General features: G+C 46.7%; 1 protein-coding gene across 2 annotated transcripts in view; it reads left to right on the top strand.

The window, feature by feature from the left end:
• The window catches only part of AGBL1 (ATP/GTP binding protein like 1), a 391,687-nt gene that overhangs the window by 279,840 nt on the left and 96,969 nt on the right, over nucleotides 1–14,878 (top strand). For both annotated transcript variants that reach the window (XM_026648344.2, XM_026648345.2), the window contains one exon: nucleotides 5,891–6,054. In XM_026648344.2, the coding sequence (XP_026504129.1) occupies nucleotides 5,891–6,054 (164 nt within the window). The remainder of the gene's footprint in view (nucleotides 1–5,890; nucleotides 6,055–14,878) is intronic.

Below are 14,878 nucleotides of genomic sequence, written 5' to 3'. Positions count from 1 at the left end.
AGCTCTCTGGCTTATCCACTGCAGCGTTCAGATAGTTTCTATTAGTATTCTGACTGAGAGCTCACTGATGGAATTAGTGGGAAACCAGACTGTCAATTTATTTATACCCAGCCTCAGGGCATAACCACTGTGCATGTGTAAAGCCATTGAGATGCAGAGAATACTCTGTGTGTGTGTGTGTGTGTGTGTGTGTGTGTGTGTGTGTGTGTGTGTGTGTGTGTGTGTGTGTGTGTGTGTGTGTGTGTGTGTATTGACTGCAGGTAAGTTTATAGCTGAAAGCTGTTGCCCCAAGGGTTGAAGAAGTGGCGGATAGTAGGAGAGAACACCTTCATGGCATTCTTGCCCACCGAAGGTCCCTTTTTTCAACTCAGGGAGCAGTCATTTTCCCTAAAATCTCCAGTCTACCTATGGGTATGTATGTCTTTTGGCTTTTAATTTTGCTGCATCTTTAGTTTTTCTATGCTAAGTCATCTCCAGTTTAACTCACAAGGTCCCGCAATCCTCTGTGTCGTCAGGTGAACATGGCGAAGCCATGTTGCTTGCAGCTGTGGGAGTGTTTAATGCTGCCTTTTTGCCTCCAGCACCATAGCTATATCATTAATCCTGCAAAGCATTGTGAGGGCAGTTTGTCTAATGACGGAAACATTTATCTGTGGATACAGCAATGCTGAATATTAACAAGCATTATTCACCACGAATTATTCGACCAGCTCTGGTTTGGAGATACCTGTTATCATAGTCGTGTCCTGGCCAGATTGCGGCTCAAGTAATTACTGTCTTCCTGCCCCAAATTCCCCTCTCATTGTGAGACAGTACGTGTTGCTGGCTCCCAGTCCAATTTCTACTGGACACATGTCTGCCTCAGAAAGCCCACCCTGACTTCAAGCACTAACTAACACCCCAGCTCACAGTTTCAGCAGGGGCTGAACTGGTCCATAGAGACACGACTAAGCTTTTCAGCCTCTCGTGATAGCTAAGACCTCCTCTACCTCTGGTCAACTGCATAGATTTCTAGATTTTGTGTGTTCTTATATAAGAAAAGTGGCCCAAAGCTTGAAATGGAATCTCAGGTGGGGCCTCAGTGCAGCTTTCTACAGTGATATGAGAATTTGGAAGAGAGAGTCAAGGAATCACAGGTGTCTGTGGTTGGCAAAACATGTGCAGCTCCCCTCTGCCCCACAGTGGCCAGGGGCAGCTCCCCTGTCATCCCATAATGGGATATCTGCAGAAGGCAGCACGCTGGCAAGGGACCGTGTGAACCTAGGAAGTTTGAGGAGGCTTAGTGCTGTGTACTAGAAAGGTAAGGTCTTGGAAGACCCAGCCTGAAGGACACCTTGAACAAAAATGCAGTGAGACATGGTTGCCTAGTTCACTGACCTGTAATGCTGTGGTAACCAGTCCACATTCTGTCACTGGGTCCTCAGCCAGCGCACTTCAGTGCAGTATGGCCAGTGTCTCCTACCAGCCACTTACTAGGCCCAGGCACAGATTGGCACTATTGAATTCTGCATTTCATACAGCAGGTATGTGTATGGATGCAGAGATCTACATCAGCAGTTCCTGGCACTGCTGGCAGGAGCCATCAAGGACATTAGTTTAATATCTCAGTTCTGTCAACACCTCTACTTCCTACTGTGGTCATGGCACACCCCTTCCAACCGCACCCACTGCTGAAAGGGAGGGAGGGGAGAGTGAGAGAGAGAATTATGTGATCTAGCTGAGTTAAAAAATAAAAGTCTCTCTGTGTTTGAAGTGAATAAAGTGTGTTAACAAGTAATCCTCTAGCTGAGATTTCCAGCTGTTACTCCTGAGCTGTCTGATATCAAAGCAATATGGGACTATGGTACAGCAGCTAACTTCAGTGCATGAGCAATTACAGCCTGATGTTTCTCAGGTATATTACGGTTTTATTATTATTATTTCTCTGCTCATAGTTTCTTAAGGCCTCTTCATATCCTGAATAAAACTCTGGGGAATCATAAAGCCACAGGCAGAGCTTTAGCACAGTCACTGCTTGGCATCTCTGGGATTGATAAGTATTTAGTGTGTTGCCTTGATCTTGGAAGCAGGGCCTTGCGATACACCCCAGAGGAAGCCTCAAGATGTTCTCTGTGTATTCTGCACCTGAGAGAAGCCCTTGTCATTGTATAAATGGCAGATTTCTGCTTCTGCTCTCTCTGCTTGAGCCAGGCACCTCCATCCTCTTTACTTGGACATAACCAAAAACTGCCAAAAAATTATTTTAGAATAAAATAAATAATACATTTAAAAACTTGTTCAGAGGCACCAAGCACTATCACTGCCTTGTGTTTATAACCCTTGTTTCCTGTGTCTTATCTCTTTGGTTTCTTACTATTATTAATGATTTGTATTGCCATAGCTCAGGGATCGGCAACCTTTGGCACGCGGCCTGTCAGGGAACTCTGCTGGCAGGCCGGGACGATTTGTTGACCTGCAGCATCCGCAGGTTTGGCCCATCGCGGCTCCCATTGGCCACGGTTTGCCGTTCCAGGCCAATGGGGGCTGCGGGAAGCGGCGCAGGCCGAGGGATGTGCCGGCCACTGCTTCCTGCAGCCCCAATGGCCTGGAACGGCGAACCGTGGCCAGTGGGAGCCGCGATCGGCCGAACCTGCGGATGCTGCAGGTCAACAAATTGTCCCAGCCCGCCAGCGGATTTCCCTGACGGGCCACGTGCCAAAGGTTGCCGATCCCTGCCATAGCTCATTATGCCCACACGTTTAGTCCCTACCCTGAAGAGTTTACTGTCCAAGAGATTTGCCCAAGGTTTTATAGCAGGTACTGAGAGGATAGGGAGTGGAACCCAGCTTGTCAGACTCCCAGTTAATGCATAGGCTGCTCTGTCTTTGCATGTTACATTACCGCTTTATTTCGATCGGGCAGGTATTTTTTCTTTTTCTTTGTCTCTTGTGCCTGGTGTATTTTTGAGTGCTGTATTACTTTATTTTATTATTGACGCTGATAATAATTGCAAATTTGTAGCTTTGTCTCAGAAGCCAGGGAAGGAGCAAGAATTTCAATGTATTTACCATGAAAAGCTGCATTTGCCAGGGCAGCTTTAATCCCAAGTGACATTTGCACATACTGTACCTGCCAGACCATAAGTGGTGGTTTTCTCGTAGTCCTGACTGGCCTTGTGGGCCTGACAAACTTGGCAAAAGTGTTTTCAAGAAGTGCAGTAGTTTACGTGAGAAATCTCTCCTTACTTCCATCTAGCAGGCACTCTTAGTTCAGAAATAATCACAGTTCGCACTTACAGAGGGCTCCTCAGTCCCCCAGGGTCCTGAAGTGCTTTACAAATCTGACAGATTCTACACAGGGAGAAAGCCCATGAGATCAGAGCTCTGCCGCCTCCTAATGGATTAATGGAACTTTCGCGGCTCTGTTACCCCTAAGACGTTCAGTAATAATACGTAGTAAACATCCAAGCCCAGAAATAAAGGCTGTATTGGAATGGAGCTCACACCATTCACACAGCTGTTCCCGGGAATGTAAGTGGGGGCTTTTGACCGTTACTAAGGAAACGATCTTTGGTAGCTCATATCAGAGGGGGGACTACAGAGAGGTTTTGTGCTAAGGAGACCCATAGGGTTGATACTGGCAGAGACAGCAAATATTCAGTGATTGATTCTGCCCCCCCGGGTGATGGCATCAGGGAATGTTTTGGATGGGGTCAATAAATGCCAAAGTTGCGGGGGAGTTTACAGACACTTTCTCACTCTTGTATATCTGGGCTTGATTCTGTCCAGCCCTTACACAGCATACATGGAACTCCCATTGGTTTCATTAAGAATTACATGCAGCAGGAGAATCGGGCCCCTGGGTTTGTTTCATTTTAGTTGTTGCACATTTTTTGAGGGAAACAAACAAACCAACAAAATATCTAGAAATGGTTCAGAGTTTGGTTTCTTCTGGGATCAGCACCTAAAAGTTTGCATACTGTATTCAAGCATTACAGTCCATTTAGACCCATAAAGCTGCAATGGAAATGTCACCGGAACTAGCTTTCTTGTGAGGCTTTTTGGCCTTTCCTGCTTCTGGTTGGATTGGGAAGCTCATGACAGCCTCCCTGAGAGCTGTAAGCACAAAGATGCCATTTAAAATGAAAAATACACGGTGTGGGGAAGGGGAGAGTCATCTGAATGGTTCAGTTCAGGGTTAATATGAGTCAATTCTGGTTCTATCTGGATCATTGGCTTTCCAAGGGGAGTAGTGGGGACAAAAAAGTCTAACTTGTTTTAAGACTGAGCTTGATAAGTTTATGGAGGGATGGAATGATGACATTGCCGACAATGGCATATGGCAGGGATTGGTAACCTTTGGCACGCGGCCCGTCGGGGAAAGCCCCTGGTGGGCCAGGCCGGTTTGTTTACTTGCGCGGTTCGCCGTCCAAGGCCAATGGGGGCTGTGGGAAGCAGCGTGAGCCGAGGGATGTGCTGGCCACGGCTCTGAGTTACTACAGAGAATTCTTTCCCAGGTGTCTGTCTGGCGGGTCTCGCCCACCTGCTCAGCATCTAACTGATCGCTTTATTTGGGGTGGGGAAGGAATTTTCCCCCCAGATCAGATTGACAGACCTGGGAGGGGAGTCCCTTTACTCTGCAGCATTGGGTACAGGTCTCTTGCTGGTTTGAACTAAAATAAATGGTGGATTCTCTGTAACTTGAAATCTTGAAGTCAAGATTTGAGAACTTCAGTAATTCAGCCAGAGGTTATGGGCCTATTACAGGAGTGGGTGGGTGAGGTTCCATGGCCTAAGATATGCAGGAGGTCAGACTAAATAATCACGATGGGTCTTTCTGGCCTTAAAGTCTTTGAATCCATGAGACCCTATTTAGGCCCTGATTCAGCCAGGTACTTCAGAATGTGCCTCACTAAGCATCAGAGATGCACCATGGAAAACCTTTGTGAATTGGCATCTATATGCAAGCTTGACCAGGACTCCTTTGATTCTGGCCCATCAGCTAGGGTTGGCCAAGAGGAGCCGTTCCACCTTATTCAAAGTCAGAGAGACTTGACAGGGTACCAGATTAGAGATGGGTCTGACCCAAACCCTGATCTGCACTGCTTACCAAATCAGATCCAGAGCCTCCCAGACTTTGCAGTGGTTTGCAGTCCAAACCAGGAACCACATCCCCATATTTCATAACAGGCAGGACTCCCCTGAATTTTGGGGTGTTGAAAATCCAGCTCCACAGTTTGCAACCTCAGCCCGCCTCTGCCAGGGAGACACCACTGTTTAGTAGAAGGGGAAGCTCCTCAGAGGTGTTTGTTATTTTGTAATTACTTTGTTATTGATTTTTGTAAACTATTCATAACTTGTTAAAGATCTTTTCCCCCTCCTTCCTTTTCATCTCTGCCACTGTTGATAGCTTACAGTGGCACAGCCCATTTGCCTTCCCGTGGCTCAAGGAGACAACTCTTGCTTTAACAGAGAGGAAGTGTGGTCTGATGTTCTGAGTGCAGGGCTGGGCATGGAGCCAGGAACTCATGGAGTCTGCTACTTGCTCTTACAGTGACTCACTCTGCAGCCATAGTCAAGTCCTTTGAGCTCCCTGCCTCAGTTTCCCCATCTGTAAAATAGAGGCCAGGGGACCCTGTTAATGACTGTAAATCTCGCTGCAGACGAAAAGACCTATATGGAGCAAGTGCAAAGTAAAAATAGGTGTTTGCAATCTTTGACCAATGGAGTGAGCATGTGGGTTCAACATTTTGGGGTGTTGTCTGGTTCCTTTCATTGTCCTGCCTCTAGACTTTCCTACCCAGAGGAATACTCCAGAGAGCGGTAGCCTATATGAGATGGTAACTCTTCCTCCTACCCCAAGCTGGGTGAGTCCAGACTCATCACTCTAGGTTTCTGTTTTTCACCGACAGGGCCTGCAGTTTGGAACGCGAGAGCTGGAGGAAATGGGAGCCAAGTTCTGCCTGGGACTCCTCATCCTGCAGCTCAAATCCTTGCCCTGCAGCAAGAAGCTGATGGCTCAGGCAGCAGCCCTGCTGGATCCGGAGGAGGAGATTGCAGACCGTTGGGCACAAAGGTCAGAGTGAGAGCATTACTAGAGGGTCCTCCTCAGGAGGAGCGTTGGCAGGGAATAGTCTTGGTTCCACGTTTACAGCACCAGCCTCAACCACAGGCTGAGATGCTCATTATCAATGAGGAGACAACTAATTCCTAAAGAAACCCATGGTGGAGGCAGCAGTCCATGAGGTTAGCAGTGCTGCCCTGACCTGCACCCTTCCGACTGGGTAAATCAGGTAGAGAAGGAGATGGTCCTCTCAGACTTTCCACTCACTTTCCCTTCTGTTCCATTCATCGGAGTGGCATCGTCCCGAAGGATTCTCTGTCTGGGGTGGGTCTCACATATCTTCTTCCTAGCTGTTCGAGGAGGGGACACTCTCCCCATCAGAATCTGTTTCCATCACCAATAAAAGGCTCCCTGAAGAGTCTCCCACAAGGAAATAATTCTCTGAGAACTGCAGGGAAGGGACTGAGTACTGCAAATTCAGAAAGGAGCTTGTCAGCAAGCATTAGAAATTCTAGACTTGATTCTGGAAGGGGCAAAGTGCCCACAACTCCTATTGATGGTGCTCCACACCTCAAAGAATTGAACACAGAGAGTCAGCTTTTGGGTCTGTGACCCACACAGTGAAACCTTGACCCTACTGATTATTTTGGAGAAGCTTATCTTTTTAAAGTGCTAAATTCTGCTCTGAGTATCCTGGGTGCAATTCCATTGCACTCGATGTCAGTGGGGTTGCTTCAGTGTAAGTGAGAGGAGAGTTTGACTTGGATGTATGTCAGAGTATAAAGAACATAAACTCAGGTGTCTGAGGAGATACGGAGATTTCTATGCAGCATCACCGTTCTCACTTGCCAGTGACATGTGCATGCATCAAACTAATGTTTTTCAAAAAGTGATGGAAAAAGAAAACCCAGTGACTGATACGAGTCAACGCTCCCCCTACGGGTCTTTCATCAACTGATTCGTTCACTCTCACCAGTGAAAAAGGTAAGTTGTATAGCAGAAATACCCCAGTAATTTATAGTGGATTTCCAGTCTTCTCCTTCAGGGATACTTAACAGCCATTAGTACCACCTGTTCTCCATGCTGGAGACCGTATTTACAACCTTATTCATCATTTTTAATGTTTATGGAGGGAGGAATGAAAAAGTCTAAAAAATAGAGATGCTCCTTTGGATTAGTCATGCTCACTTGTACATGTGAACATGAAGCAATTACTGTGTATCCCAAACACTGACTGTGCCGCGAACAGCCCTCCGACAAGCAATCAGCGTGTCATTAGAGAGAACCGCTCAAGCCTGGCCAGACAGACAGATTCCAGGCATAAATCAAACCCTGACTTTGGAACTGGAGCTGCATAAGCCTTTGAGTTACAATAACGTCTCAAATGGGGAGGAAAAAAATCCAAACACCTACTGAAGCTGGGCAATGAAATAAAGCCAGGTGGAACTGATTAGGCCAGAACTCATCCTGGCCTTTTTGCCTACAACTAAGTGGAATCTTTTTGAGATGAAAAGATTTAAAATTCTGTTATTTTATTTGCTTGGTTTTACTGTGATATTCATTCACCTCAGCCCTTTACAGTCTTGGATGAAAATGAAACTGGGTGTACCAAAATAATAGGAAGAAAACTTATTCACACACAGTTATTTCTTATTTAGCCATGTGCAGGGGGGTCAGACTAGATGATCATGATGGGCCCTTCTGGCCTTACAGTCTATGAGTCCGTGAGTTTAAAACAAGTTGTACTGAAAATTTCAACTGATCTTGCAAGATTCCCATAACACAGAAATCTAAATCCATGTAGATAAGGACATGAACTGTTAGGTGTCTACCCAAGTGGAACCAGTAGTCCCTTTGAAATTTGCCTGGCATTAATTAGTATGTCACCATCATCCAGTGATGATGGCTGAGAGTGTTAGGCAGAGTGACACCTGCAAGTACTCACAGGAACTATCTTTGGGCTTGGGTGGGCAGAACAACTGGAATTGTTTGCTAAATATGTGTTTGCAAATCAGGTAAGTCACTGAATTTTGAATTCCACCCAGTGATATGCCATTGGAAGAGCTTGTTGTGGGAATGTGGAACAGGAACACATGAAACAGGAAGTTTGATAACATATAAAGTTCTTTATAAATGCTCAAATGGAAATGGTTATGCAATGTAGTGATTTCAGTTCAGCACATCAAAATTCAACTGCAGAGTTGATGTGACTTTAGTTGAGAGAACTGCCTCATGCACTCCAGCATATGAGTAGGAACTCTACTGTAAGCAGGGTAAAAATGCAGTGTGCAGAATGCACATTGTATACAGGCAGGCAAATAGCTCTTCCTAGGCCTGATATACACTAGCAAAGTATTCAGGAATGATTTCCCACCAGAGCAGCTTCAGTAGTAGTAGTAACAATGGGGGAAGCTGCAGTGAAGACAGGGTGCAGGTTTTTTTACTGCCCCTATACTCCTGTCTTACTCAGTGCCGGGTTAGATGAGAGTGGTAAGAACACGGGAGTCTTGCCTCAACTAGTGTTTCTAGTGTTGCTATTAATAGTGGAGTTGCACTAACAGAAAATAGCAGCTATGAAATTTGCTAGTGTAGATGCATCCTTTTGGGCTTGCAGGAGAGTAAAGTTTTGGTGGTTTAATACCTATGCTGTCATTGTCTTTTGATTACAACAAAGGTGTGTTGCATTCTGCGTTCTGTTATACTCTCTGCTACTGAGAGTATAAGTAGGGTGGAGTGAAACTACCCAAAATATTTTTGCCCCTTTTGCCAAGTGGTAGTAGATTTTGAGGCCTTGCAGATTGGTTTCCCATTGGAGGAGAAATCAGCCAGGCAGAGTCTGGGTGGGTATTGTCTGAGTACAACTTCTTTTATTTATTCTATATACACCAATCCTGGAGCAGGCATGGTTACAAATGGAACCCAGCCAAACCCCTCTTCCAGAAATCTCAGGAGCAACTCCAGAGCCCAATTCCCAGGAAACAACTCTGTCCCAAGAAATGACTGGAGGTAGCAACAGCAAACTCTCTGGCTATTTGTGACAGCTTTCCCAAAAGGAAACTACATCACAAAAGGAACAACAACACAGCATGTCTCCAAAGACTGTGTGCTGCTTCCACACTTACAAAAGAACTTGTAAACATATGTGTAACAGCACTGCCTGGTGATTTCTGCTGAAACAGTTTGCACCTGTGACCCTGGAGAATTTTCAAGCATCTTTGGGAACTGATGGATTCAAACCTAGGTGAAAACAACCCATTTTCTTTGACACACACCTTTTTGCTGCCAATAAGGTGACATTGTACCCTGAGCTGAATGTTCCAAATTTGTTCCCGGACAATTTTTTTTTTAATCTTCATGTTTTTAAAGACAAGGGATTTATTCCTGACCTTTTATTTTCACTAGAACTAGACAAAAATTCAAAATGAGTCTATCCAATTTTGTGACATGTCAGAAGAGGATCTGTGAGAACTACACACTATTACACCCTCTTTAAAGAGATAAATACACCCCAAATGAGAAATAAACACCTGTTTGTGCAACAGCCTGTACTCACAATGGTGGGCACTTATTCACATGCATAGTGTCATTGAAGTTCTTGGGACTACTGCATGAGGGATGGTTCCGCTATCAAGTCCTAAATTTGTATATATGCATCCATGCACATCTGTATGCACACTCACATGTATACAGGACTGTGTACCTGATATGACTGGCCATTCAGTGACCCAGGGGTTACATCCACGTCACTGGAAACATTGGACTAGGACTCAGGGTTAAGGTAAAGGATTAGCAGCCTTCATTTAATAGCCCTTGGTTTTCTGGAGGTTTGTCTGGAGTAGCTAAGCAATCCCAAAGTGTCATGTTTTAGCTCTGGGTCTTGCATAAAACCCAGGATGGATTATTCAGGGGCTGTGTCTGCTTAATTTGTTCCAAAGAGCTGGAAAGGAGCATAGAGCCATTATGACAGCACTCCGCACAGACTCGTTAGCAACTGGTGAGTTACAAACTAATCCCATTACCAGACTGTTACATTGTATGTTCCAGTACAAAGCCTCTTATTTATTCTGGGCTTGCCTCTGGTTGCACTTGCACCAACTTTCATCAGAGTTCCTGGTGTGATTCCTTTGACTTTAGTGTCGCTCTGGGGTAATGAAGGTCAGATGAGACTCTCTACTGGTACCAAAGGAGTTAGATACAACTGGGTTTAGGTTTTGTTCCCTCAGCAGAGGCAGATCAAAGAGGTACATAAATGAAATCTATCTGTCTGTCTGTCTGTCTAACTTAATCCGGTCAGTCTCCTGTATACACATTCCTAAAGCACTCCTCACCACTGTACTCAGGGTAACAGGGCAAACCATGAAACGAGAAATTAATCCAGCACTGGGTATAGTTCGATCCCAGACTTAATTAACTAAGTGGCTCATCTGAAACTCTTGTAGGTCCCAGTTAGTGAAGTCAGATTTTCTAGTCCTCTCAGACGTCTCTGTCCATTTCTTTTATTTTTTAAGTCCCTGCAGTTTGTCTCCTGCACGTATTTGCCTTTGCCCTGGGTGTCTGGTGTACTTGGCATTGACTTGGCATGTCAGCCCCTGACAGCAAACATTTCCACCTGTCAGGACTTATATCTATACATGTCTTTTAATCCTCCCCTTCTCCGAGCGGTCTCTTTCTTTCCCCACTGCTGTTTCTTTCCCCACTGCTCGGAAGGGGATGACTGGGAGGGAATAGACTGTTTTTGTGCACTTGATCCAGCTCTGTCAGAATCAGTGGTCAGTAAATTAGAACAAACCATAGCAGTCCAGTAAGCAAGTTTTCTGATGGAAGGTTGCCATATGAATGTGGGATTTGTCACACCAGATTAGACCGGTGGTCCTTTGCGTCCAATGTAGTGCCTCCTTGGTAGCCAATGAGTGGTGCTTCAGAGAAAGGTGGAAAGAAACTATGCTGGGCCTAGTCCAGGCATCAGCAACCTTTGGCACACGGCCCATCAGGGAAATCCACTGGTGGGTCAGGACAGTTTGTTTACCTGCAGCGTCTGCAGGTTCGGCCGATCGCAGCTCACACTGGCCCTGGGTCGCCATTCCAGGCCAATGGGGGCTGTGGGAAGCAGCATGGGCCGAGGGATGGGCTGGCCGCCGCTTCCCGCAGCCCCCATTGACCTGGAACAGCGAACCGCGGCCAGTGGGAGCTGCAGTCGGCTGAACCTGCGGACACTGCAGGTAAACAAACCATCCTGGCCCACCAGCGGATTTCCCTGACGGGCTGCATGCCAAAGGTTGCCTATCCCTGGGCCCTAGTCAATAGTTTGGTGTAGTACATGGGCCATCTGTAGAAGATATTGTACTGTGTAATGGGGTAGTGTTTACCCTGTGAGCTTTCCAGACTAACTCCAGGGTTCCTTACTCAGGCTTTACTCAGCCCTTCCTCAGAAAAGCCTTCAACTGAAGTCCCTGTGTGTTATACCTGATTAAGGACTAAGGAAAAATTGAGTAAGAGCCTTGAGATTTGGCACTGTGTATGTGTGATCAGCTTATGCCCTAAAGCATGAGCTTTGGGAGATTCGGTGGAGTAATTCATATGCAGTAGCAGAGTAGATAAGGGTAAGTCCCATCTAAGGGCAGAATTTATACAAAGCAAGTGCCTTGTAAATACATGGTACTGAATCCTCCCCCCCTCCAACACACCTCTGCCATCAGCAGCACAAATCAGCTGGATAGTTGCCCTGTTAGGGTAGCCAATGATTACCCCCAACACAATGATTCCCACCTTGCGTGGCACAAAACCACATAGCAGCTCTGTCCCTTTCCAGACTCTCCCTGTGCCCTGTAGTTAGCTCAGACCTTCAGGAGCTCCCAGCTGGGAAGATGAAGTGCCGACACATGTTTCGGACATCATGTTTTTTTGACAATAGGTTTCATGCCTCATTTGCCGTAAAAGCGATTAGGTTTTAGTCAAGACTCTCCGAGTAGCTTTACATTTGTCATGGCCAAAAAGGGGATAGGAATTGTGACTATTTGCAGCAAGTTCAGGAGAGAAAAAAAAAACCCATTACAATTTTTCACCTTCCCTCCACTCTGGATGGATGGGGCTGGTCTCCCTTCCCCTCTCCCTTCTCTCCTCCTCCTCCCTCCAGCTCATGTTTGCAAGGGTTGCATATGTACAGCAGGCATGCTAAGTTATTTCTGTGAGACACCTCTACTATGCTAAGGTGGCATTTGCAGTGTCATTGAGCATTTTTGATGAGTCAGCAATGATTCATCTCATGTTCCTCCATTGTCTCTTACCTTTCTGCAAGGGAACAATTGTATCCCCCACCCCGAATGGCAAACACTCCTGTTTCTGCTGTTAATGGCAAACAGAAAGTTTAATAACGGCACCTGCTCCGGTCCACTTTTAGCTGTGATTTTCTCAGCTCCCACATCCTAGCCAAGGGTGGGCCAGGTTATGCTGGGAGCACAAACACCTTCCCCTGCATCTCCCCACCCAAGGAAAATCCAGGGCGCTGTGGTAAGCTATTTGTGATTTAGTAGGTAGAGCTCTATCCTTTGACCTGTACTGAACCAGTGCATCACCACGATGATAGGGGCTGCTGGTGGAGGTGCCATCTTTTGACCGAGACATACAACTAAGGTCCTGACCATTCAGTGGCATTAAAGACACTATGGCACTTTTCATGAGACTCGTTTTTTGACTCTGCTTTTTTGGACAGATTCCACTGTGGCTAAATGCATTCAGACCCCTCCCATCCTCTGAACATCTCTGTAAATAGAGACATTTCCCTTCATTGCTCAGATGTTGGGTCGATGAGTGCTATACAATTGCCAGTAGCTTTAATTAAATTCAGCGTGAAATGCTGTGCCGTGTAGCTGGTGCAGAATTTGTCGTGAAGAGCAGTTTCTTATTTAAAAATACTGGCACAGTATCTTTGCCATGTGAGTTGATCTGAATATATGCTCTGAGCTGGTCCCTTACTACGTTGGCCAGCTATGGCTGGAAGCACTGGAAAGGCCCCCGGCCCCTTAGGGCCATGTATCACTCTCCATTGACGTGCCTTCCCAACAGGCGAGTAATACACTCTTGCCTTATGGGTAGGGCCCTACCAAATTCACAGCCATGAAAAACGCGTCATGGACTGTGAAATCTGGTCTTTTCTGTGCTTTTACTCTATACCAGTGCTTCTCAAAGCAGGTCCGCCGCTTGTTCAGGGAAAGCCCCTGGCGGGCCAGACTGGTTTGTTTACCTGCCTCGTCCGCAGGTTCGGCTGATCGCAGCTCCCACTGGCCACGGTTCACCGCTCCAGGCCAATGGGAGCTGCTGGAAGCGGCGCGGGACAAGGGATGTGTTGGCCGCCCTTCCCGCAGGCCCCATTGGCCTGGAGCGGCGAACCGAAGCCAGTAGGAGCCACGATCGGCCGAACCTGTGGACACGGCAGGTAAACAAACCGGCCCGGCCCGCCAGGGGCTTTCCCTGAACAAGTGGCAGACCGGTTTTGAGAAGCACTGCCCTATACTATACATATTTCACAAGGGAGACAAGTGTTTCTCAAATTGGAGGTCCTGACCCAAAAGGGTATTGCCTCCCTTACTTATGCACAGCCTTCAGATCTGGGCAGCTAGAGAGTGGCAGCAGTTAGCCAGGCACCCAGCTCTGAAGGCAGTGCCCCGCCAGCAGCACCCTGGAAGTAGGGTGGCAATACCATACCATGCCACTTTTACTTCTGCACTGCTGCCTTCAGAGCTGGACGGCCGGAGAGTGGCGGCTGCTGACTGAGGGCCCAGCTCTGCAGGCAGCAGCCTAGAAGGGTGGCAATACCATGCCATGCCATCCTTCCTTCTGCACTGATACTGGCAGTGGCTCTGCCTTCAGAGCTGGGCTCCCAGCCAGTAGCTGGCACTCTCCAGCTGCCCAGCTCTGAAGTCAGCGCAGCCGCCAGCAGCAGTGCAGAAGTAAGGGTAGCAGTACCGCAACCCCCCTGACAATAACCTTTCAACTCCCCCACAACTCCTTTTTGGGTCAGGACCCCTACAATTACAACCCCGTGAAATTTCAGATTGAAATAGCTGAAATCATGACATTTACGATTTTTAAAATCCTATGACTGTGAATTTGATAGGACCCTACCTATTGGATCTGAAGACACTTGATCTGCCACACTGCCGGTCCCTGGCATCCAGGGTTATTGTATGGCAATGCGATTTGAAATGAGAAGCTGCACCTCTTTCCTGCCATCCCTCCCCCCTGCTCACCCTGTAAACTGCAACATACCTTTTTTTGTATTATAAGAGTTCGGGCCCATTGGCTTCTTTGGAAAGTCAGCCAAGCAGCCCTGCCTGTAATTAATACATTTGGTATTCCAGCATGCTTCACGTAGGCTTCCACTGGTGGGCCATTGTAATACAGCAGCTTTTCATTAACACTATCCCTGTCTCCCTCCCCTTGCTCATTTTCATATAATCCTATTGATTGTTTTAGATTAGGAAATAACCTGCGAGCTGTGTGCCCTCAGTGATTGTTATCAAGCAGCAGCCCCTGACGTGCCAGGAAGCGTTCAGATCCTACACACCTGCCCGAGAGGTAGTTAATTTATCAAATAACGTCTAACAACAAAAAGGAAGGAAATGGAAGAAATCAAAGCTGGGAACTTCAAACTCACATGGAAGCACTGCTTGCTGATGTGTCTTGATGAGGTTGTTCAAATTACCCATGTGTACAAACTTGACTGGGCTACAGATAATGAACTCAGATATTTCCAGCAGACATATGGGCTCCACATCACCTTTTCTGTGGTGGGCCTGCTGTGAGGCATATTGGTAGGATCTTATCTGTTATTCGACAT

This window comes from Terrapene carolina, unplaced genomic scaffold (assembly GCF_002925995.2).
Source record: "Terrapene carolina triunguis isolate 2854851 unplaced genomic scaffold, T_m_triunguis-2.0 Scaffold67, whole genome shotgun sequence".
In the NCBI taxonomy this organism is placed as follows: domain Eukaryota; kingdom Metazoa; phylum Chordata; order Testudines; family Emydidae; genus Terrapene; species Terrapene triunguis.
Note: the sequence above shows the minus strand (reverse complement) of the source record. Positions and strands in the feature narration are given on the sequence as shown.